The sequence below is a fragment of the Phasianus colchicus genome, chromosome 6 (assembly GCF_987193195.1).
Source record: "Phasianus colchicus chromosome 6, bPhaCol1.hap1.1, whole genome shotgun sequence".
In the NCBI taxonomy this organism is placed as follows: Eukaryota; Metazoa; Chordata; class Aves; order Galliformes; family Phasianidae; genus Phasianus; species Phasianus colchicus.
The window spans coordinates 24,692,394-24,714,924 of NC_143441.1; the positions used below are offsets into that span (position 1 = coordinate 24,692,394).

The 22,531-nt window shown below is 34.3% G+C and overlaps 1 protein-coding gene across 6 annotated transcripts in view; it reads left to right on the forward strand.

Moving 5' to 3' along the window:
* SNX13 (sorting nexin 13) overlaps positions 1 to 19,184 on the forward strand; it is a 65,371-nt gene extending 46,187 nt beyond the window's left edge. For 3 of the 6 annotated variants that reach the window (XM_090142715.1, XM_031590063.2, XM_090142719.1), the window contains exons 17-26: positions 1,597 to 1,666; positions 3,924 to 4,063; positions 5,898 to 6,005; positions 6,902 to 7,012; positions 8,186 to 8,347; positions 9,457 to 9,528; positions 11,118 to 11,263; positions 12,542 to 12,610; positions 13,724 to 13,836; positions 14,753 to 19,184. In XM_090142715.1, coding sequence (XP_089998841.1) covers positions 1,597 to 1,666; positions 3,924 to 4,063; positions 5,898 to 6,005; positions 6,902 to 7,012; positions 8,186 to 8,347; positions 9,457 to 9,528; positions 11,118 to 11,263; positions 12,542 to 12,610; positions 13,724 to 13,836; positions 14,753 to 15,000 — 1,239 coding nt within the window. In that variant the 3' untranslated portion in view covers positions 15,001 to 19,184. Of the gene's footprint in view, positions 1 to 1,596; positions 1,667 to 3,923; positions 4,064 to 5,897; positions 6,006 to 6,901; positions 7,013 to 8,185; positions 8,348 to 9,456; positions 9,571 to 11,117; positions 11,265 to 12,541; positions 12,611 to 13,706; positions 13,837 to 14,752 lie in introns of those variants that run through there. The other 3 variants (XM_090142717.1, XM_090142718.1, XM_090142720.1) reach the window with 3 other exon arrangements.
* Positions 19,185 to 22,531: the final 3,347 nt, after the last annotated feature.

Consider the following 22,531-nt stretch of genomic DNA (forward strand, 5'->3'; position numbering starts at 1 on the left):
ATCACCTGGTGGATGTTTAGTGCTACGTACTTTTATGTGACTTTTCCTAGCTAAGCTAGAAAATTTTAAAGCCTTTATTAAGCATTGTTGCATATTAGCAGAATTCAACATATATTATTTTCATGAAGAATGAAAAATATTATTTATACAGAATGTTTAATTAAACAGAAATGTTTAATAAAACTCTTAGGCAGAAGAAATTTTACTTATTCTTCAGGGTTGTTTGGGTCTTTCAGTGCTTTTACAGGTGTTTGAGTACTGGTAGATTAGTTTTTCCTGGCTGAATTCCATGGCAAGAGTACATTTCTGTACAAATAATATTGCTCCCTTGTGCTAGTTTGTTGCATGAAGTAAAATAGACCTTGGTAAGGTTACTTTAAAGGTCATGGGATTTCTGTACTTTTAGCTAATGACAGTGCGTTAAGAAAGATTAGGTTGTGGCATGATAGTTTGCATTTTAATTAACTTGTGTTCTTTTCTTTTAAGATTACTTGAAACTTTAAAGGAAAAGTTATCTTTATCTTCTTAATTCCTGCCTCTAAGTTAACACCTTCATCTACTACACTAAACAGTAGGGTGCATTTATGCAGTATAAAACAATTATGGAATATTTAGGCTCTTGCAGTTATCATCTAACTTGTTCCGTGATCTTAACTTTCCGTATTCCTTTTGCACTGAGTAAAAGAGAGGAAGTTACAAAGGTAATACATATCCAAGACCTTGAATAGCAGCAGAAATACCTGACTTGATCTTCTGGATGCCATTAATATATATTTGTCTGAACTCTGTGCAGATATAAGGAGAAAGGACAAAGTCAGGTTTGTGATTTAGGGACAGGTAAAAATAAGTAATGATGCTTTAGAAAAAAAAAACAACAAACAACAGTAGTTTGATGTCAGAATTGCATTGTATGCAAAGTATTGGAGTTGCCTAAATTAGCTAAGATCCGAAAGACAGTAGCTCTGTCTTTGTCATAAATAATAATAATAAAAAAGCATCTTTAAAACATCTATTAAGCTTCTTTTGATCCCAAATGATTACTGAACAGGGAGATAGAATATTAGCCTAAGGGTGCATGTGTTTATATTTTATAGTGGAGAATGTGTCTGAGAAAATTGCTCACTGTTTTTTACATAGAGTGGAGAAATTATTCAACTTTTACTGCGCTATATCTTTGTCTAGTTGGCAGTCAGTTGAAAGAAACAAACAGTATAAAGATATAAGTAATAATAAGTAAAACCTCAGTTACACCACAACTGTATCTCTATAGCTGTACTGCTGTTCTTTTTGTTTTTCAAGTGCTCAGAGAAAGATTATTTGTGGCTATGATTCTATTACATTGAGATATTGAATGAAAGTGGTAAATACATTTGTGTGGTCACAAAAGTATGTGAAACTGTGTGTGTTTTGGGGGGAATTACTTTAGTAACCAGGTAATAAAAACATTATTTTGTTGTCATAGTGCATTAAGTTATCCTAATGGTATAGTGAACTAGAAGTTTAGATTAATCATAAAGCATCTTGCAAATGAGACATGTCTATGATTTTATTCTCTGTTGCTCATTTCTTCCTTCTGCTCTCTCTCTCCCCCTGCAGTCCTTAGATGACCTTTCAAATGTCCCTTCTGATGAGACAGTTCAACTCCATGCATATATCTCGGATACTGGTAAGTTAACCTGTTACAACAACTGCTTACTTTTTTTTTCCAACTTTTGAGTGGGTTTTTTTTGTTGTTGTTGTTTTCTTAATATATTACAGGCCCATGAATTCCTAATCCTTTCTTTTTTTTTTAATATCATAAAACATTGAATTCATACTCCCCATGAAGTCCTTGTGATGGAACTTCATACAGAATTGTTGCTGTAGCTTGAGACTATATATGTACCTAAAATGAAATACAATTCTTGCTGTTTATAGCATTATTTTTTTCCTTTCTATGGATGACAGAAAAAAGTTAATGAACTATTGTTCATTAAATTTAATATTGAGTATTTATTTTGACAGCTAATTAAAGAACAATTTCTGAAAACCAACTTTCTTTTAAGAATACAACTTGTCTGACTAGAATGTTCGCTTCCCTTGCTACAATATAATCCCCCCTTTTCTGTGCTTCCTGACTGGCTTAGCTCAATTTAAGCTAGTGAATTCAGTTTTTACAGTGGTGGAATTCTTGGTTATTTTATCAAACTTCTGTTTATTAATAAGCTAAAAAATTATATGATAGGATAGCAAATAATAAAGCTCAGGTACTATTTGCAGATACTCTAGTTAGAAAAGATTCCACTGGAAAATGATTTTGTCAGCAAGTCTTTGGGAAGAGTTTACTATGACTTTTAAACTCTGTATTTATATAGCACAGATGAAAGCTGTGAGCAAAAATTGAGCTAACCGACATTTTAATTAAATTTACAGCAGCCCAGCATGGTACAATCCAATAGTCTCTATGTTGTTAGCCCTCAGAGAAGGGGAAAAATAATCTTAAAAGTTAAGAATCACAATCTTTCTTGTACTAAAATTGCAGGCATTACTTGTTTTCTGAATTAAATTTAGAAGTTTCATTGTTTTAATCCCTAAGGAAAATAAAACTCTGAAACTCTTGTGAATTATGTTAAATTTATAGTCTGATGCCAGCAAGTCCTGATTACTATCACCTTGACTCCATCATTCCATAGTAATTCATATGAACCAAGGAATGTGCACAGGTTCATACTGTAAGGATGAAATTAGATGTCTCCTTTTTCTTTACCTTGTATTGGAGCAAGTTATAGAAGTGTCGCTGCCTTCTGGGTGCTGCAGGCAGCTTGCACATGGTGTATCTGTGTGCAGGCTTCTTTCCTGTGCTGTCTTATTGCCCTTTACTGTGCTCAGGAGGGGGGGGTTACAAAGTCTTATCTATAATCATTAAGGATTCAGCTTCCTTTGTGTTGCAAAACAGGTGTTTGTTATATTAAGATACAATGTAAAGCGTGGTGGGAGCTGCTTCTTTCTTTTTCTACTGCTCCTGGCTGTCAGCCGTCCTGCTAGAGGTCCATGGGTTGTGGTACAGTGGCTGCATGGCAGAGTGGTCAGTGTGAGTTTAAAGGATACATTTTGTGCACACCCATGGGGCAATGGCTTCCTGTCTCTTTACTCTTGGATTCAGCACTCGTCATTCTTCTAAAGGACTGACGCCAAAGAAGATTGGTGATGCTCCATTCCCACTGTGTGTTTTACAAGTGGGGAATTCTTACCTCGTAAGCCCCAATCCTTGAGCTCGCTTTGCAGCTTAGACATTAGCCTTTGGCTTCTTCATAAAATGTGTATACATACATAGAATCATGTATACATGTGTACACATACAGAATACGTGCATTTGTGTATGTCTATGTATATTTAATTTTTCTTGACTGAGAAGTACTGTGGAGGTTGTTTTTTATCTTGTAGCCAGTAACTGCTAATGCTAAAGAAAGAAATGAATGTTATGATGTTATGCTTTCTGTTGTATTTGTAAGCTTTCTAAAATACGACTAGAAGGTACTTCAGAGACTGAAATTTCTTCTGGTTTCACAGTTGTCTTTCACCTCTATCTTGAATTCCTTAGGTTGAAATTATTTTTTAAAAGATCTATTCTCTAGTCATTAAAGTTGGAACCTTTCCTTTTTTTTTTTTTTTTTATGTTTTGCATGTGAGTGAAACTTGCCTATCTTTAAGGCTACTTAATCTCTGTGAATTAAATTTATGTTCAAACACTTCTAGTGTTTTGGATAAACGGATGACTTACTCTTCTGCTTGCATGTCCATTTTAGTTTCTCAAGTCTGTCATTTCAGACATTTCTTCACTTCACGTTTGTGTCCTCTCGTCTTCCTTCTTTCTGTTTGTTCCTTCTTTGTTTTTGTTTTCAAACTACTAGTATATGCTGACTATGACCCATATGCTGTGGCAGGAGTGTGTAATGACCATGGCAAGACGTACGCACTGTATGCTATCACAGTCCATCGGAGAAATGCAAACAGTGAGGAAACATGGAAGACATATCGGCGCTACAGTGACTTCCATGACTTTCACATGAGGATCACTGAGCAGGTAATTCTTCTCATTGAAGTGTTTTAAGATTTCTATGAAAGAGTTTTGTTTTTTTTCTTTCTTTTTTTTTCTGCATGATGGTGTGGCACAACAGGCACTACATCGGCTTTCTCAAAGTGGGTTAAGATGTGGAGTAATTGCAGTGTATTTTGCACTGATGTGTACTTTTCTACCATTAATGTAATAATTTGTACTGAGCTGCTTACAGGTGCAACTGTTTAGTACATTATGTCTGTGTAATTCCTGTGATGAAAGCATATGTACTACTAGACTGCATTTTTATTGCTATACTTCTATGCTTAGATTCTTAAACCTCCTAAAACAAAAGAGAAAAGAGGAATGAGACACTTGTAATTCACTGAAATAAACTGTACAATCTCCTGACATGAAAAAGTCAGTGGTCGTAAGAATAGTGGCCTTAAGAGAGTAAAAAGTCAGATTTTACTGCATCACCTCAGTAATCAAGAGTTGGATTTCTCAAATGCCCAACAATATTGTTTTGTTTCAGAAGTAAAATTAACATTACTGCTGAGTTTACAGGCATGACAATGTCACTGGTACACTGAAAACTTTTTTGTGTTCATGTCTGATGTTATTATTGACATCTTACAGGTAAAGGCTTGAATCTTTTATTTAAAATTAATAGAAGGGGTAAGGATTTGGTGTGTTACAGTATCTATATGGACTTTAAAGAAAAGTGCTGAATTGATTCACATCCAGTTTCTTTAGTTAGTAGACTAATATTATTCAAAGTATTGTGTTGCTTTTTATATCTATAAAATAGAAGCTATTCTTTGCTTACATGCTTCTGTTTTGAAATAAAAAATAAACCGCATTCTGTTCTTTTCCCTGGCACTTTGCAAGGGAATGAGATATGTAACATGGGTAAGATGTGTTATGTGATGATTTCTGTAGGCCATAAACATTATACAACCTTTGTGTCCTTCCAAGGTTAATGATGTCTTCACAAAAAGTCCACGTGCAGGAACTGAAATGGAACAAAACTCTCATTAAATCTGTAATTTTATGATCTTGTCTAATGAGGAAAGTATACAACCTTTTAGAGACCAGATACTAAATACTGTCTTTACACCTTAAAAAATTATTTAAGATTTAGAGAAATATTTGGATTCTATCTATGAATAATCTTGATTCTTCAAGTTCACTTCAAGTTCACTACAGTTCCTCTTGTGAATTGTAGCAAAATTATTCAACATTCTGATATGATAGAGCCTCATCTTTCTATACTGTTTCACTGAAACAGCTGTTTTTTCTGTATAACTGGAACAGTGGGAGAAGTCAACTCGTGCCTGTCATCATGATAACCTGTATAAACAGGGTGCTGCCATATACTGTAGTGTTTAAAAATTTAATTTCTTCTTTAGCAAGTTTGTAGGAAGTATGAGAAGAAAGGGAGGATGTTTTAGAAAGATGTGCAAGTTCTCTTGATGTATAGTCATAACCCTACTGACTTCTGTCTAGACAATAATGATAAATCTTGTACCTAGGCTTTTTGTGCAGATGTGAGGGCATGAATAATTTGCATTTGTAGAGTATACTAATATAAATCTGTATTCCAAAGTCAGTATTGCTTGATGTGTTCTGAATTTAAATTTTGCCCTTAACTATCTCCTGAGAGTTGGCATGCACTCATTCTTTACAGCCTACCTTTTGGCTTCTCCAGTTCTCTGAGTTCTGAGCTTTATGCAGAAATTGTTTGTCAGGTATGATATGGTACATGAGAAGGGCATATAATGACATCTATCATTTCTGAGGTTACATGGTGAGTTGAACTTCCACTGAACACAGAGCGAAAAATCTCTTTTTCTTCTAGTTTGAAAATCTGGCAAATATACTGAAACTTCCTGGCAAAAAGACATTTAACAATATGGACAGGGAATTCTTGGAGAAGAGGAAAAAAGATTTAAATGCATATTTGCAGGTAAGCTGTTATTTTGTTTGTTTGTTTGTCATTTGTTTGTTTGTTATCCAAGGTAGAAAATTTGCCTGCAATTTTTGTTGATGATTTATAAAAAAGAACTAAACAACACGTTGTGAGTGTCCCAGCAGAAGCTAAGTGCCAAATTTAATTTTGAATAATGTGTTTAAATAGAAATAGCATAGATCTGTCATCAGTACTTCCCAGTGTTAATATGGGAAGTGCAGGTGCTCATTTTTTGAGATGTTACTCAAATTGCTAACAGAATTCATCCCACTAGTATGCCATAAGTTTAAACATTATATTATGTAGTTATTTCACCTTTTCTTTGCTGTTTTGTTTTATTCTCTGCCATTTCTGCCCTTCCTTTTTTGAGCTGGTGAGATTCCAATTGTGTTGTGCTTTTTTTTTTTTTTTTTTTTTTGAGCACTACACCACTAAAATTTCTTTAAACTTTCTTCCATTACACTCATTTTTGTGGTTACTTTCTCTTGTGCTGTTTCATAAGGATTGGCATGGCACCCACTCTGCTGAATACCACAACAGCACAGCTTCCCCATTCAGATGAAGACTGTGTTTTATTTCACAGGGACTTCCCTGTCACTTAGCACCAAAGTATGCTGACTGACTTGATGGGTGTTTTAACAATAATGAAAATGTATTTAATGTATTTTTCTATGAGATTCTGTAGTTAACATACTAGTTAAGAATTATAGAAATTACCTGTCTGCAGATTGTTTCCATCTTTAGAATAGTGTTATGTTGGAATAAAATTTAGAGGATGCATGAAAAAATACATTGCAAAATATGCTGACTTTGCATATGGTAAACTTTCACTAAACTGCATGCCTCTTTTCAAAATTACTTTAAAAGTGCCTTTCAAAAAATATTTTACTCAGCTCCTGTTAAATCCTGAAATGATGAAAGCTTCTCCAGCTCTAGCCCATTATGTGTACGACTTCTTGGAAAATAAGGCCTACAGCAAGGGGAAAGGGGATTTTGCACGGAAGGTAAGAATGATTTACAACATTAATGAAACTTTAGTAGAGCATTTGTTACTGTGATGGCTGCATTAAACAAAGATAATGATCTGATATTAAGCAGCTATTTCATATATACTATGTATGAATATGTGATATTCAGTTTAATGTGAGATATATTTCATATATACAATATTTCATATATTAAGCCATGCTTTCAAAACACTTTACCAAGAATCTGAGGGACTATAGAACCATGGATTGCATTAAGAATATTTTAAAATTGTGCTTGTTGCAAATTACTTTGTCAGACATCTCTGTACTCATTTTTGTACTCATTTCTTATATCTTTTTTTTCAATTCTTTACTCTGTATTTGCTGCTGTTACATACTGTCCAGTCTTCAGCTCAAAAAATGAAATACATTTCCCTTCAAAAGCAGCTGCTGTGTGTTTTAGTTGTAAGCAGTGCCAATGGTCAAGTTCAGAGCTCTGAACTGTGCATTTATTTTATTAAGCCACCAGAACTCTATTCAGAGAAATGATTCTTTGGTCACTTGACCAGTCTGTGTCAGCGCCTGCTTTGCAAATATAAGTATTTCTAAATTTCTATTGACTTTTCATATAAAAAGCATCTAAAATTGTAAGTTCAAGCTTCTTTATTTCTAAAGTACTTAACACCAGAGCATAGTAAAATACTTCTTGTAAGTTAATCATTATTTGTGTGATGACTGAGTAAGATTTGCTTTAACTTAGAAATCTCCCACAATCTTTTGAGCATCACGTTACTGTTTGTACCTCTGGACTGAATATAAGGTACATGTGAAAGCTGTGTTTCAAAGATGGTCAGCTGAAAGCAGAAGTGAAACACTTCTGAAAGCAGGAGTCTCAAACAAAGAAATGGCATTAAATGGACAAGAAAAGGAAAGTAAATACAAGAAAGAAAAGCTAAAAGAATAGTAAGTGGAAATGATTCAGGAAGATTATCGATTGAAAGATGTGAAGGCTTGCAGCAGGAATGTAAGGACTGAGAAACTGATGAAAATGAAATTAAAACTTTTTGCTGCAGTATGTAATGAGCTTAAGCAATTACAGTTGTCCTTCATATAATTGTTCTCCAAAATAGCATGATACTTCTCATAGTACATTAATTAACTAGTGTCCTCATAGATCATACAATTCTGGTTCAACATCTTCCCCTTTAGATGGACACATTTGTAAATCCACTGCGTAACTCTATGAGAAATGTATCAAATGCAGTCAAGTCTCTCCCTGACAGCCTGGCAGAGGGAATGACTAAAATGTCAGACAACATGGGTAAAATGTCAGAGAGACTGGGACAAGACATAAAGCAATCATTTTTCAAGGTAAGAAAAAATTTGGTAGTTAATATGTACTGATCAATTAATAGGAGACTGTCAAGTCATTTTAACTTATGTATTATAATGAAGAGTTAGGTCCTTGGGTAGGAGAGCAGTCTGTTTTTATTCTTATACCCTTCTTTATAAGGTTCAGCAGTCGTTTTACTGCAAATGTGGAGCTCTCTTTGATGTTATGTAACAAATTAGAAGATGGAATTTATGCAGGGATCCATTTTCAAATCAGTGCAGCCACTTGAGAACAATGTGGAGGTGTAATCGATTTTTACCTTCCATTCTCATAAAGCTAGGTTGCTGCAGTCACTGCATTCATTGGACAAAGAACGCATGTATTGAAACTTACTAAGGAGATAATGTCTTCTCTGCTTATTCCTTGTTGAATTCTGTCTTTAATTAATTTTTCTTTCTGCTTGTCCTGCCATGTACTACCGTTATCTTATCTAATGTATTCCTAAAATAAAACACCTTAAAGGTATAGAGTCACAGCAAGGCATGCTATCTTCCTATATGCTAGAAATCTTCCTGGTATGTCTGCCTTACCTTCCTTTCCCTTGCTTTTCTACTTCTGTGTCTTCCTGTAAAGTCCTTTGGCCATTCTATTTTATACTAACAAAACAATTGTTTATAGTAGATGTAGAACAGTAACCCAGACAAACTAAACATAAACAGGAATAATAGATCTATGGTGTGGGGTTTTTTTTGTCATTGTAAGGAGTGTGATTTTTATATAATTTTTCTTGTGTGAGAATTACTGCCTCTGGACTTTCTCATTGCTGGCAGCTTCCCTGGTGTGTGACTAGCAAAATATATGCAGTTATACTCACTAGGAAGACTGTTACAAAGCAGAAGTTGAGATAAAGGGAAAATAACATAAGAAGTACGTTTTTTCAGCTAAAGCAGTGGGCACTTGAAAAAATGTACATGATCATACAAGACCTGATTTGCTGGAATATGAAAATCTGCTGTAGTATGTAACTGACCTTTGACCAAATGTTTGTTTTTTGTTTTCATAATCATCTTGGGTATGAAAATGAATCTAATTTATTGGAGTTCTACAGTATTGTTCTTCATACAACTTACCTTTTCTTGAATTGCAGGTGCCTCCTTTGATCCAGAAAACTTATTCAGATCCTGACCATTGCCGTGTTGCAGCAACACTTGATGACAGTGTGAGTCTGACACTGATAAATAAACGAGGCACTTAGAAGCAGGTGTTTAAGGCGCTTAAATTTCTTTTAAAAAATGATGTTTCTTTCTAAAGTTAACTTCTTTTTTAGTACTAAGATGGCTTGGCAGTGCATTAAAGTTCACATGATAGTATTTTGGTGTTTGGGGTATTTATTTATTTTTTTTAAGATTTGATTGAAGTTTTTATTCCATCTTCTATTTCTTTCTATTCAAAGAAAGTATGATACCAGACTGTCAGCATAATTTCAGTTACGACTGATTTCTGAGAACATTTCAGGAGGCCTTCATCTAATGGATCATAAGTACTGTTTAGCACATTTCTTTTAGACAAAGAAAAAAAGTTCATATAGTCCTGAATAATAAACTTCCAGTATGTGGATACCAAAAATAAAGTAGTAATGTTAAGAAACTTGACAGTGAAGTTGAAATTGTCACAAGGTATGCTATTTTGATGTTTTAGTTGAAACATTGATCATATACATGGAAATAAAACAACATCAAAAAAAAAAAAGAAACAACTTTATGCTTAAGTAGGACAGAAATGCTGTGAGATTATCAGTGATTATATGCAGTTTACACGGTCATAAGTCTGCACCTGTTTTGCCTTTCACATTTTAGGTTTTAGAACACATCAAAGCATTCCTGTTTGTCTTCTTGTGCGTAATTGCAGTGATGGCTTGGTAGATGTATTTTTACTCAAATAACAGACTTGAGCCCCTCTGGATTTTCCTTTTCCTTCATTGTTTTTCATTCTATCACTGTATCTGTAAATTTGTAATTACAAACATATATCTTATATCACTCTTGAGGCTGCCATTTTTGCACAGGCAAAGCTAAATTTATATAGTCCAAATATGAGCAGCTTCTTTGCAAAAATTTCATTGATCTTCTGTAAATTGAATAGAAGCTACAATTCTTGTTAGCTTCTAAGATAATTTTAGCTTGCTATTCTATGAAGTATTAATAATGAATTTAATATTTAAGCAACAACTCAGTCAAAAAATGCACTTGTTGCATTTGTGATAAACAACTGTGTTCTCTTGTGTAATACAACCGTAACTCCAAGTAACTCCATCTTTTATGCAATAGTTTAACAATGTATTGGCTTAAATTTTGGCATATACCAAAAAGCAGGCCATAAGAAGCTAATGTTATGTCTACAGGGGGATAAAAAAAGATGAAAAATAAATACTCTTACTAGAATTTAGTAAACTCTTCCTCAAATTTAATACGTTTCAGTGGTTCTGAATTTGTCTACCTAAGAAAAAGCAAAGCGACAAGTTCTCTCCAGTTCGTGCATTCTTGTATTGTTTGTTCCACTTGAGTACAGTAGCAATTCCTTTTTTCTTATGTTTAAAAAAAAAAAAAAGTGTAAGATATTTTATCCTATTTTTCAATCTTTTATGCTGTTGGTCATGTTATGGAAGATTTATGGAAGCTGTTATATTATAATAAATAATAGATCAAAGAGTTCTGACCCTGTTGCTTTTATACAGAAACATTTGGCCTGTGAATTGTGCCTGTTGTGAAGTGAAATGTTTGCTGATTCTATCTTTACTCACTTGATCAGGTGGATGACAATATTCCACTTCGAGTAATGCTCCTCCTAATGGATGAAGTCTTTGATTTAAAGGAAAGAAATCAATGGTTAAGAAGAAATATAAAGAATCTGCTTCAACAACTTATTAGAGCAACATATGGTGACACAATTAATAGGTACTGCTTTTCTTATATAGAGCTATTGTGTGAGTGAAGTTATGGAGACTGACTAGAAATCCTTTCTGACATTGCTAAATTGGTACATGCTTTCCCCTTTAAAGAGAATGAAGAGAAACCAAGTGCAAATTTGATGTAAATGTACACTGTCAGAGAACTGCTTTCGCAGAGCCAGAAGCATTCATGCTTTTATGAACGTAACTTAATACTGGCTTTATATATGCTTTTTGACCTATGTTTTACATTGTATTTTTTGCTGCTAATACTATTTTTTCTACCCAATTTCTGGTTTCATCTCTGTAGTGTTGCAGATGATACATGAGTGCTATCAAATTAGGTGAATTGTAATTACAATTAGTTCCTCAATTGTCAATTTGGCATAGTGCTGTGGATCAGGAACTTTATTACTGCCAGGTGAGAAGTAGCTTGCCATTACTCTTCCGGAAATTTCCTCACTGTACTTTTTAACCTTCATGTGTATACTTATAATGTTTTCATCATCAGTATTTCAAATATAGGTGGTTCTTGTGGTATCAGTAGTGATGCTTCTGTATAATAGGAATAGCACTGGGTCCTTTTAAAATTATTCCTAGTGGCCAGATGAGAATTATCTTGAAACCTGTGCTTCCAAACACATGTTGCCCTATTGAATAGCTCTGTGAACACTGTTACTGTTTTCAATTTGTAGAATAACAAGCTGAATTTGTATCCAGCAGATTCTTAAGGTTTAATGACATTCTTTTTTTGTAAGTAGTGTACAGATATTAATATTTCCATAAACATACCAGATTTGAATATTGAACCGTGTGCGCTGATGAATTGAAGTCATGATAATGTCAACTTCGGTTAGTCAGTATTATGCTCAAGTTTACAAGGTAGCCTCATAAATAAGTACAGTAAGTTTTAAGTAAGTTCTTTGCTTACATAAACAGAATTTGAACAGTGCTTCATGAATAGGAGAGCTGCGCAAGCACAACATTTATATTATGTTGGAAGGAGATGTAATGTCATTTTTCCTACCTGCTTGGTCATCATATATTTACTGAAGTGGAAAAAGGCTTTAGCTTCAGCAGTACTCAGAGAGCAATAAGGGACTTCAAATTTTTATCTTGAGAATCAGTCTTTGTTTTCATAGTGTGCCGTTTCATAGAACCTACTTGATAGCATTGGAGAAGATCTGAAGTTGCACTTTGCACAACAGTACTCTTTAAAATGGTTTACTTATTTTTTCCTTTCCTTCATTGAAACAAAATAAGAGACTTGTTGCTTTGATTTTAGGAAAATAGTTGATCATGTTGACTGGATGACATCTCCTGAACAAGTAGCGGATGCTGTGAAACGCTTCAGGTATGTCTTTCGTGATATATGTTAAATGCAGAGTACCTGTCAATTGATGTCTAATATATGTACATCTTTCCTGTTTTTTCTGTGTGAGGAAACTTTTACAGTACAGAAATGCAGTTTGACCAGGCCCAGCTATTTAGTTGTTTTAAGTGAGAGAAAGTATCTGTCATATAAATAAGAATATTTTGGAATTTTCTCCTCTTCATTAAAATGTTCTTTTTTAACTGGTCCTGAAGAGCTGTGGTATTTGGCATTCATTGTGTTACTGGATGAAGTGTCTTGTTTACCTTGATGAAGGCATGTGTGCGTCCAATCTTAAAAAGCAAACAGTTGTTGTTATTAAAAATCCTAGCTCCATGCTAGTACATGTTCTATACAAGGTCAAATAATTGAACTGAATTCTGAGTTTAACATTGTCAGACCCTCTTTAGAAAAATCTGTGTTTCATCATTCTGTTTCCTAAAATGCTCAATGACTTCAGAAATATTTGTATAATAAAACACCCCCTCAGGACTTTTGTTTTTTATTTGCGTGGAGGAAAAGATATAAAGTAGAATAACCTACTAGCCAAAGGATCATACTTCAGAGATACTCTGTTATTCTTTAATAACATGAGTTAAGGACATGCGTGTCTTATTCAGAAAAAGAATGTGTCATACACTGATGAAAAACAGCTTTTCACACTGAGATTTGTGTTTTCCATGGGGCATTACAATAGACTAAAGTGTCTTCATCTCACCTCTTGCTTATAAATAGTCTACCTCCATCAAAGATCCATTGAAACAATTAGTAGATCAAAGTCTGTCAGTGACAATAAAGACTGATGCAATATGTGACATTTGAATGCTGTGTAATATATTCTTAAATTTTTCTTTCAACTGATTCCATTCTAAGTAGCATGAAGCAACTCTGAATAGATACAGTGCATTGTAGATCTTTCTTCTGATTATTCTGTTTTTCCCTTTATTTTCCCTTCTCTAATAATTACTGTATGTGTTAGGTTCTGTACAAGTTGCTTTTGTGTATTTATCTTATGAGAAAATTTGGAAAGATTAAATATAACCTTCCATTTGATTAAAATTTTAATGTATTTTGACAGATTTGCTTTTGTTACAGAGATGCCTTTTGGCCCAATGGCATTTTAGCAGAGACCGTTCCACGGAGAGACAAAGCTATTAGAATGAGGACAAGAGTAGCAGGGAAGACCAAATTGCTAGAGATAATGCCAGGTAAGGGGATTTGAGATTGAAGCTAAATAATCCTTACTGTATATTGGTGCTGGAGTTAATGTTGATTTGTTGAAAAAATGAAAAGAAATGCTGACTTTTGAACTGTATTCAAATAATTTCTCATGTGGTGACCTTTGCGAGTTTAGTTCTTAGAACCAATCCTGTATTTAGTTTCACTAAAGGATTTAAGTTGAGTACACAAAATTCATATATTCCAGTACAGCATGAGGCCCTACCTGGAGTACTGCATTCAGGTCTGGGGCCCCTTTGCACAAGGAAGATATGGAGCTGTTGGAGTAAGTCCAGAGAAGTGAGGAGCTGGACTTGTTCAGCCCAGAAGAAGAGGCTGCTGTGGAAGGACTTAAAATATTTTTAAAAAGCTTTTGAACACGAAACCTACTTTGTATATGGTGTTATAGTGATATGGCAAGGGGGAACAGTTTTAAATTCCAAAAAAAAAAAGGAGAGTTAGGGAGTCGTAGGGAGGGAATTATTTGCTCAGAGAGTGTCATGGCGCTGGCACAGGCTGCCCAGAAAAGCTGTGGATGCCCTGTCCCTGGAGGAATTCGAGGCCAGTTTAGATGCAGCCCTGGGCAGCCTGGTCAAGTGAGTCACAATCCTGTTCATGGTGGAGGGTTGAAAATAGATGGTCCTTAAGGTCCCTTCAAACCCAAGCCATTCTATGATTCTATATAGAGTGTAGAATGGATGTAATTTTCAGAGATCATTTCTACTCTGGGAGAATGTTTAGATTTATCGTACTATCTATAATAGAGGCACTGTTACTTCAAATTTCAAGCTGCATAGTTTCTGAAAGAAAGTTTGAACAAATTACTTGACAGACTTAATATTCAATGTGTTATTAACTGAGATGTAGAATTAAATTTAACCTTTCATGTACTTTTCATTTTTGTAGATGAATTGAAGCACATCATAGGTGCTGAGACAACACGAAAAGGTATTCTTCGGGTCTTTGAGATGTTCCAGCATACTCAACTGAATAAGAGAATGGTATATGTCTTTCTGGAGAGATTTCTAGAAACCTTATTTCCACAGAATAAGTTCCATGAGCTCTTCAACAAACTGCATTCACGGTCAAAGCAGATGCAGAGGTATAAACAGAGACTACATTCTACTCAAGCGCCTTCCTTGCAGAAAAGGTGACACTTTAAACCTATTAAGCTGGTGTATATTTGTCCAGGACTTATTACTTGGGCAGATTCTCTGGGGCTTCAAACTCACATGCTGTTATTTCTGCACCAGTCTTTTAGTGTCACATAGTAGATTAATAATGCATCTGTAAGACCTGTGGATCTTCTCATCTTCACTTGTAATTCAACCACTACCAGAAGGGTTCATGTGTCTTAAATGATTTGGTGCGTCTTCATGCAACATTGAGAAGAAAACTGGCCCACTATATAAGAATGCTGATTCCTTCCGTTCCTGAGGCGATGTTTGCCAGCAATGAAAAGTGCCAGACTGAGTGAAGGAAAAGAAAGATACGGCGGAGGAAAAGAACGTTTTGGCACTGGGAGATAGTGCAATGTGTGAGAATCAGGTGGAATTTTTCTACATTATGTCTGTTGAGGCTCTGTAGGGCTTATTTAACATTCCTGTAAAGGCTGAGCTAACATGAAAAGCAATCTCTGGAACAGCAGATTTATAGAGGAGGGGAGAAATAGTTATACCCCCATCATAAAAGTATATTTATTAAAGTAAAGTTGAGGAAATGTGATTTTTATGCCACACAAACTTCACCTTTTATGTTTTGAAAAATAAACTAACATTAGATCTGTTGGGGGTTTTAGTAAAGATGCAGTAGAAATAAAACCTTTGTTCTGATTATTCTGTAGCTCTAAGGGCCATCTTCTGCTCTTATAGCACCTGGCATACATTTTGCATGTAACTTCAGTGAAGAAGGGGCATCATATTTATGTTCAATTGGTGTATTTGAACGTATGTCAAGATCATAGTTGCAGAAGGAAGGGAGTACATGTTTCAAAGAGCACAGGCATCGTACTAGGAGATGAGGAAATTGCACTAAGAAACAATTCTCACACAATTCCCCACTAAAATCTGAAACTTTTTAGGGTGCAAAAGACTGTGTCCTACCTAATTGAAAGATTCCTTTACATTTGAGTGTGTAAGGTTCATGGAAAAAAAAATATGTTAGAATTAGTTGGTTCCTTACAGATAAAAAGATTTCATTAGTCATATGCAAACATTTGGGAATTCCTGAACGCATCTTAGTGTATATATGAAAATAAAAAGGAGATAAAATTACAATATTTTTTTAAATAATTTTTTTATTTTTTGCATAGTGTAAAATTTTAATAGAAATTTGACATCAAGGCCCCACATCCATCTGTTTAGTTCCATCAAATAATTTATGTCCAATTAAGAATAAAATAACAATTAATACTTTTAGGCCACAGCATACCTCAGTTTTTCTTTTCTTTTTCATAGTCCCCTACTGTTTGTGAGCACTACTATCTGAGTGAATAGCAAATAATTTTGCAGAGTCCATATTTCTTCAGAACGCTTAACACGGGATACGATACAACTATTGATTAAGGATCCTTACAGCAATTTGTGTTTAAATGGGAACAAATCCTTCTATGTGAGAGAGGAACACAGACCTTCTATTAAAGCGTTCTAAGAGAAGATAGAAGGCTCTCAAAGGACCTAGTTAATTTGACTGAAGCATCTATCTAGATCATTTTTCTTATGGACTCTAGTCATGCAACGTAGCCTTTTATCATACTACTTAACGAAGATCGTATTGTACTGTTAACATTTTCATACAGTATGCATGGGCTCAAGTGCACTTGGTTTTTTTTTTCCTTTATTGTAGAATTAAATACTGTAAGTTAAATCCCTTTCTTTTATAATTACCAAGAAGACAAGTTGGAAAATATGTAACAACCCTTCCCCCTTCTTCTCTGCAGATTTTGTAGAAGTGTGATTAAGTGCTGTTGAATTTAACAAAATTGTTGAGTTCCTGTGTGGAGTAGTCAGCATAGCCAGCTACTATTGTTTACATGCCTGTATCTTCCTCTCATGTCAGTGTACGCTCTCGCATACCTGACATCTAGCTGATGAAAGATCATTCAGCAATTGTTCTTGGTGATATAGCAGTTACATCATTGATACTACCAAACCTAATTTATGTCGTCTTAAATCACTGAATTTGTTTTGCAGTATGAAAATGGGAAGTTTAAATGCTGTTTTGTCAAATCTGTGGAACCTCTTATCTATCTGCAGGTACCATGAAAAAATTCAAGAGAATATTGATTGTGTGCAAATTGGGATTTTCTTAATTATCTGGTACATTTCTGTAAAAATAAAAATAATATCTCTAGGAATGTGAATTGAACATAATACACCATGTTCATTAGTCATTTTACTTAATGGAATTTATTACATATATATATATCTATATATATATATATATACTTATACACACACTTATATATGAGTGTGCATATGTGTATATATATACTAAAGTTTTGTCTTCTGTATTTAGTTACAGAATGTGGCTTCCTAATTCAGTTGTGCCTGTTGACTGGCAAGATTGATCAGAAATTAATACTTTTGGTTTAAAAGTTTGTACCTATCTTTACAATGGTTTTCCTTTTGTCAATTCAAAATACCTGCCCTGTCAACCATGCAGCCTGTTATCCTATGAAGTCTCCAAAACTGAATGTTAACATACAGCACTTAAGTATATCTTCTGGCCTTTGGGTGCTGTGACTGGCCACTGAAGATTGTGCCGTTGTCAACAAATGCACTTGTTTTAGCCTTAATTATTTTTAAGAGAAAATGAGCAATTGAGTTTTTCATTTGGTTCATCCTCAAGCTTGTGCTGCTGGTGTTTGTTAGAACTAAACAGTAAATTTTAAGTGCTACCAGAATGTGTACCAAAATAAAAAATATATGAAATCCACAATCTAAATTTTAATTTTGTGCAATATTTTCATTTAATGCATGTGTATTTGAGTAACTGTAAAATAAATGAATTTTTAACGTTTTAAAGTCTAGGTTAAAAACGTCTTCTCAGCTGAACAATTTTGCATTCTGTTTTTGCATTAGTTTATTTAAGGACTTGTTTTAAAAGTCTTATTTGTTACTCCACTGTTAATTCCCTTGTTCTTAATGGTCCTTGCTCGTGGGAGCATAGCTCATATGTTACAAGGGGAAAATCTAAAGAGCTCATCTCATGAATATAGCCGTTATGGATTACTTGTGCATATCATTGTACAGTAAGTGTCAGCTGTGTGCCTAATTGTTCTGTTGATGCTTTTTCCCTTCCTTCCCCATCCTTTTGTTTCCGTAACAAAGAATGAACGTGAAACAGACTGCCAGGGTCACTTCTACTGGATGGCAGAGGACTCTGAATTTTTTTTTCTTTTTTTTTTTTTTTGGAGTTTGCATTTATGTTCTGTCCAATAGAAACGTTAAAAAAAAATACACTAATAAAGTATTAACAGGATTATTATGAGTCTCTAACATTTATTTTTAAAATAACTTTCTCACTAGCAGGTATGAATGTTTCTGTGGTCTGAAAAAAAAAAAAAAATTGCTGAGGATGACTGTTGGTTGGTGTTAAGTGAATCTTTAAAAACAGAAAAAAATCACTCCGTGATTTTTAAATGCTTTGTGAACTAGTTTTGCTTTTAACAAATGACATCTCTACAGTGATTTTCAATCAGTGTTTTCATTGTTCTAAACTCTAAAAAGATATATGCAGAAATGATATAATTATATGCTGTATGACTCTTTTTATTGTTTTGGTTTTTTTTAACTTTTTTCCCGAGTTCATTTTGCAGCAGCTGGATCTACCATGGGAGCACAATTGTTACCCTTCATGTATTTATTCCAGCTGTTTCACATCCATCAAAAAGATGTCCTGAGTTACAGAGATGTTAGTTCTTTGACCCAGGCGTAACGTGTTTACTGTTCTCACCAACTTGCACGCTTCTACTACAGGATATAGACACATCAGGAATTTCATTACTGACTCCAAAGACTTGAAGCTGTTATCCTAGAATAATTTTATGTCAGGAAATTCTCTCTGTTATAAGAATTGATTAAAGAGAAATTATAAGTGTTTGTCTTCTGTTAAATGATGTTTGTATGTGCCTGTGATTTACTTAACTGTCTATTTAACAGTCGACTGCATTATCTGATTTAAACTTTTTGATGTTCAGTGAATGTATGAGGGTTACTGATGTTGTTCTGGTGTTCAGTAATCAGCATCATTCTACATGTGATTTATTTAACTATAAGTTTCATGTTCCATCTGTTGGATGAAATAAGTTTGTTTTAGTAAAGGATTTTATAAGAAAGTTTTCTTTTCATGAACAACTTGAAACATCTGTGCCTATGCACTTCCCCTACTACTCGTACTGTGGATCTCAAATAACTTTCCCATGCCGTGGTTCTTTGGATTACTATGGCATGTTGGGTTGGGATATGGAAAATGTGCATGTGTCAGTTAAATTGTTTGATATCTAGTTAGAAAGGGCTAACTAGAATTTTTAATTGACATTTCATAATTGAACTGGTACCTAAGTTAATTCTGAAATTAGGTTTAAGTACAGAACAGACTACATTTATTAGCTATCAAGGGCTATTTATTGGGAGTAAAGAATATAGCTTTTTTTAAAATAGACTGTCTTAGCAATTTAAAAGCAAGTTCCGAGTGATCTTTTGAGTCTTTCTATTCTATATTTTTCTCAGCTTGAAGTCTAGAAATGTGCTTGATCTGAATTAAGAGGTACAGAATTTTCAAATAGCAAGTACTGGAACCTTAAGTAAGAGCTTCTGGTAAAACTGTGGGAATTGAGAACACCTGTTCATTGAGAATACGCAGAATATTGTGTGAGTGATTCAATTATTACATATACAAAAGAGCCAGAAATTGAAAGAAACTTTGTTGTTGTTCCTTTAAACCAGTACTTGGGTAGGTGCGAAGCATTCTTTGCACAAGACATGTGCTAACCTCATGTTAGCAAGCTACAGGTTTCTTATTTTTCAGTTTGAAAGTGAAGTTCAACTTTATGAAAGACAACATTTTCTGTCTTGTTTTCAAGGACTTCATACAGCACATTGCTTGAAAATCTTCAAAAAATAAATAATAGGTGAGCTTCATATCTTACCCATAAAATATTGGTTTTCTATGCTGATTTAAATTACTGGATTTGAATTGTTCTGTTTCCATTATTTTTCAAACAAGTGAGGTACGCTTAAAACTAGTGTAAAACTAGAAGAGATGTCTTGGAGGAAAAAAGAATGGAAGCTTAATTCAGCATTCTGTTGTCTTGGGTAATCAATGTGGTGTGAAACTAAAATGTCACTTAGCTCCAGGCAAAGGACACAGATTCTCCTATATTTCACATTCTTACTGAAGCACCTAAGCAATTAAAATTGGTTCTATATATAAGAATATATATATACTATATATATATAAAATAACATCTGTGCTAACCGTTTTCAGTTGTTCTAGATGGAATGAAGTTTAGCAAAACCAAATGCCAGGTCCTGCACTTTTGCCACAACAACCCCAGGCAACACTACAAGCTTGGGACAAAGTGACTAGAAGACTGTGTAGAAGAAATTGACCTGGAGGTATTAGTCAGTGGTCAGCTAAACGTGAGCCAGCAGTGTGCCCAAGTAGCCAAGAAGGCCAGTGGCATCCTGGCTTCTATCAGAAATTGTGCAGCCAGCAGGAGCAGGGTGGTGATCGTCCCCTGAACTCAGCCCAACAGTAATTGATTTGTATGTACTTGAGTGGAGGTGTATACTGGACAGGAAAGCATTTTTCAAAAGCTTTCTGATTATCTTTGGCGAGTGAATCTGCATTTTTATCCTATGCGCCAAAAGGAAAACAAAAACAAAAATACACCATAAACAACAACAAGAAAAAAACCCTCAACCCTTTGTGTGTGAAGAGATGTCACTATCAACAATTTGAATTCATAAACTTGTATCAAAAACCTTTTCCTATGCTGTTGCTGCCAATGTTGATTGGGCACCGGTTGGAATGTTTCAAGATTTACTAGCTAGTTAGAATAAACATTTTAAAGTTTTAAAATCTAAATCACTACAGTTGGAAGAATTCTTACAAAAAAACTGTTCTCAGCAGTTCTCCTTATAGTTTTCTTTCTTGTAATCAAAGAATTTGAAGGAATCTGTATGGGCAGTTAGCAAAGGTAACTTTGATTGTCTGATTGGGATATTTCTAACCTTAAGTTTCTGGAATGTACTGTGTTCTTTTCTCCGTTCTACTTAACAGTGATTTGAGAGGACTGGGTAAGGGATACTGTAACACAAACAGAACCTGTTAAACCACAGTTTTTTACTGAAGTTAAAAAGGTGGGCTTTTGTTGTGAGGATTTTTTTGTTTGTTTTTGTTTGTTTTGTGTTTTTGTTTTTGTTTTTTTTTTTTAATTAAAAAGGAAGGTAAAATATCACAGCAAATAAAATTATACCCAATGTGTGGATAGAACATTAGTTTCATCATTGTATGCACTTCTTTGCTTGCAGCCTACAGTGCAAGAGAGGAATGATTTTTTTATTTATTTGTTTTTACTGATCCACTGACTTTTACCACCTAAACTTAAAACCCAAGTTGCTTGATGTAAAAAGAACATTCAATAATTCTATTATTTTGTTGAGAGTTGCTTGCTATAAATGTTCAGGACCTGTCCTAGGTCCTGCTACTCTTGAAATAATGTTGACTTTGAATCTTCATAGCCTGATGCATGAGTATGAAAAATCATGTTTTGCTCTTGTTTGAAAAATAATGAAAGTAAGATACATAGTTCTGGCAGTTTCTTCTTGTTATTGTAGTCCTTAGAGAAGGCAGACACAGCTGTATTTTGTACACATACAAATTAAGTTAAGAAATCCACATTTGAGTGCCATTTTGAACAGCAGTAGCAAACCTTGAGGTGGGGAAAAAAATGAAAAAAGTGGCATAAATGAGATGTTTTTTTTCAGTGACACTGAGTTTTCAGAGACTCAGACAAATTTCAGTAAGTTGCCCTTGAAAAATGGACTGTGCAAACACTTAAGTGTGTCATGGATCCATCCATTTCTGCAACATCATTGGATTGGCTGTAAAGACAGAGAGCTTGTGTCTAGGGAAGGTGTGAGCAAAATGTTAGGTGGCTGTAGGAAATGCGTATATTTGAAGTATGAAAATAAGCTGCAAGTTGTATTTCATTGTACACTGAGGTATGGAATGAAATGTTGGCTAACAGAACTAATAGAAGCTGGTAACAAAAATGCCAAAAATCATTTGGCTTATTGTCTTTGAAGCTAATTTTACCTCGCGTGCTTTTTGCTCCTGCATAGTAGCAGTTCCTCTCTAAGTTGAGAAGGAAGTTGCATTTAGGACTCTTACTAATTGAACTGCGTCTTTTGGGCCTGGAATAATTTAATTCAAAATAATCATCTTTGCTACGAAAAGTTCTACATGCAAGATAAATTCCATTGCTTAATTTTAATAGTCTGCTGCAACTTTTAGGACATCTTAATTCACAAGTCCTAAGATTGAAATATTGCAAGTATAATTACTTGGTATTTTCAACTTATTCTTAAGTATAGCTTGTTATTAAAACAAAACAACAAAAAGAAATTGCCCAGAGAAGCTGTGGATGCTCTATCCCTGGAGGCATTCAAGGCCAGG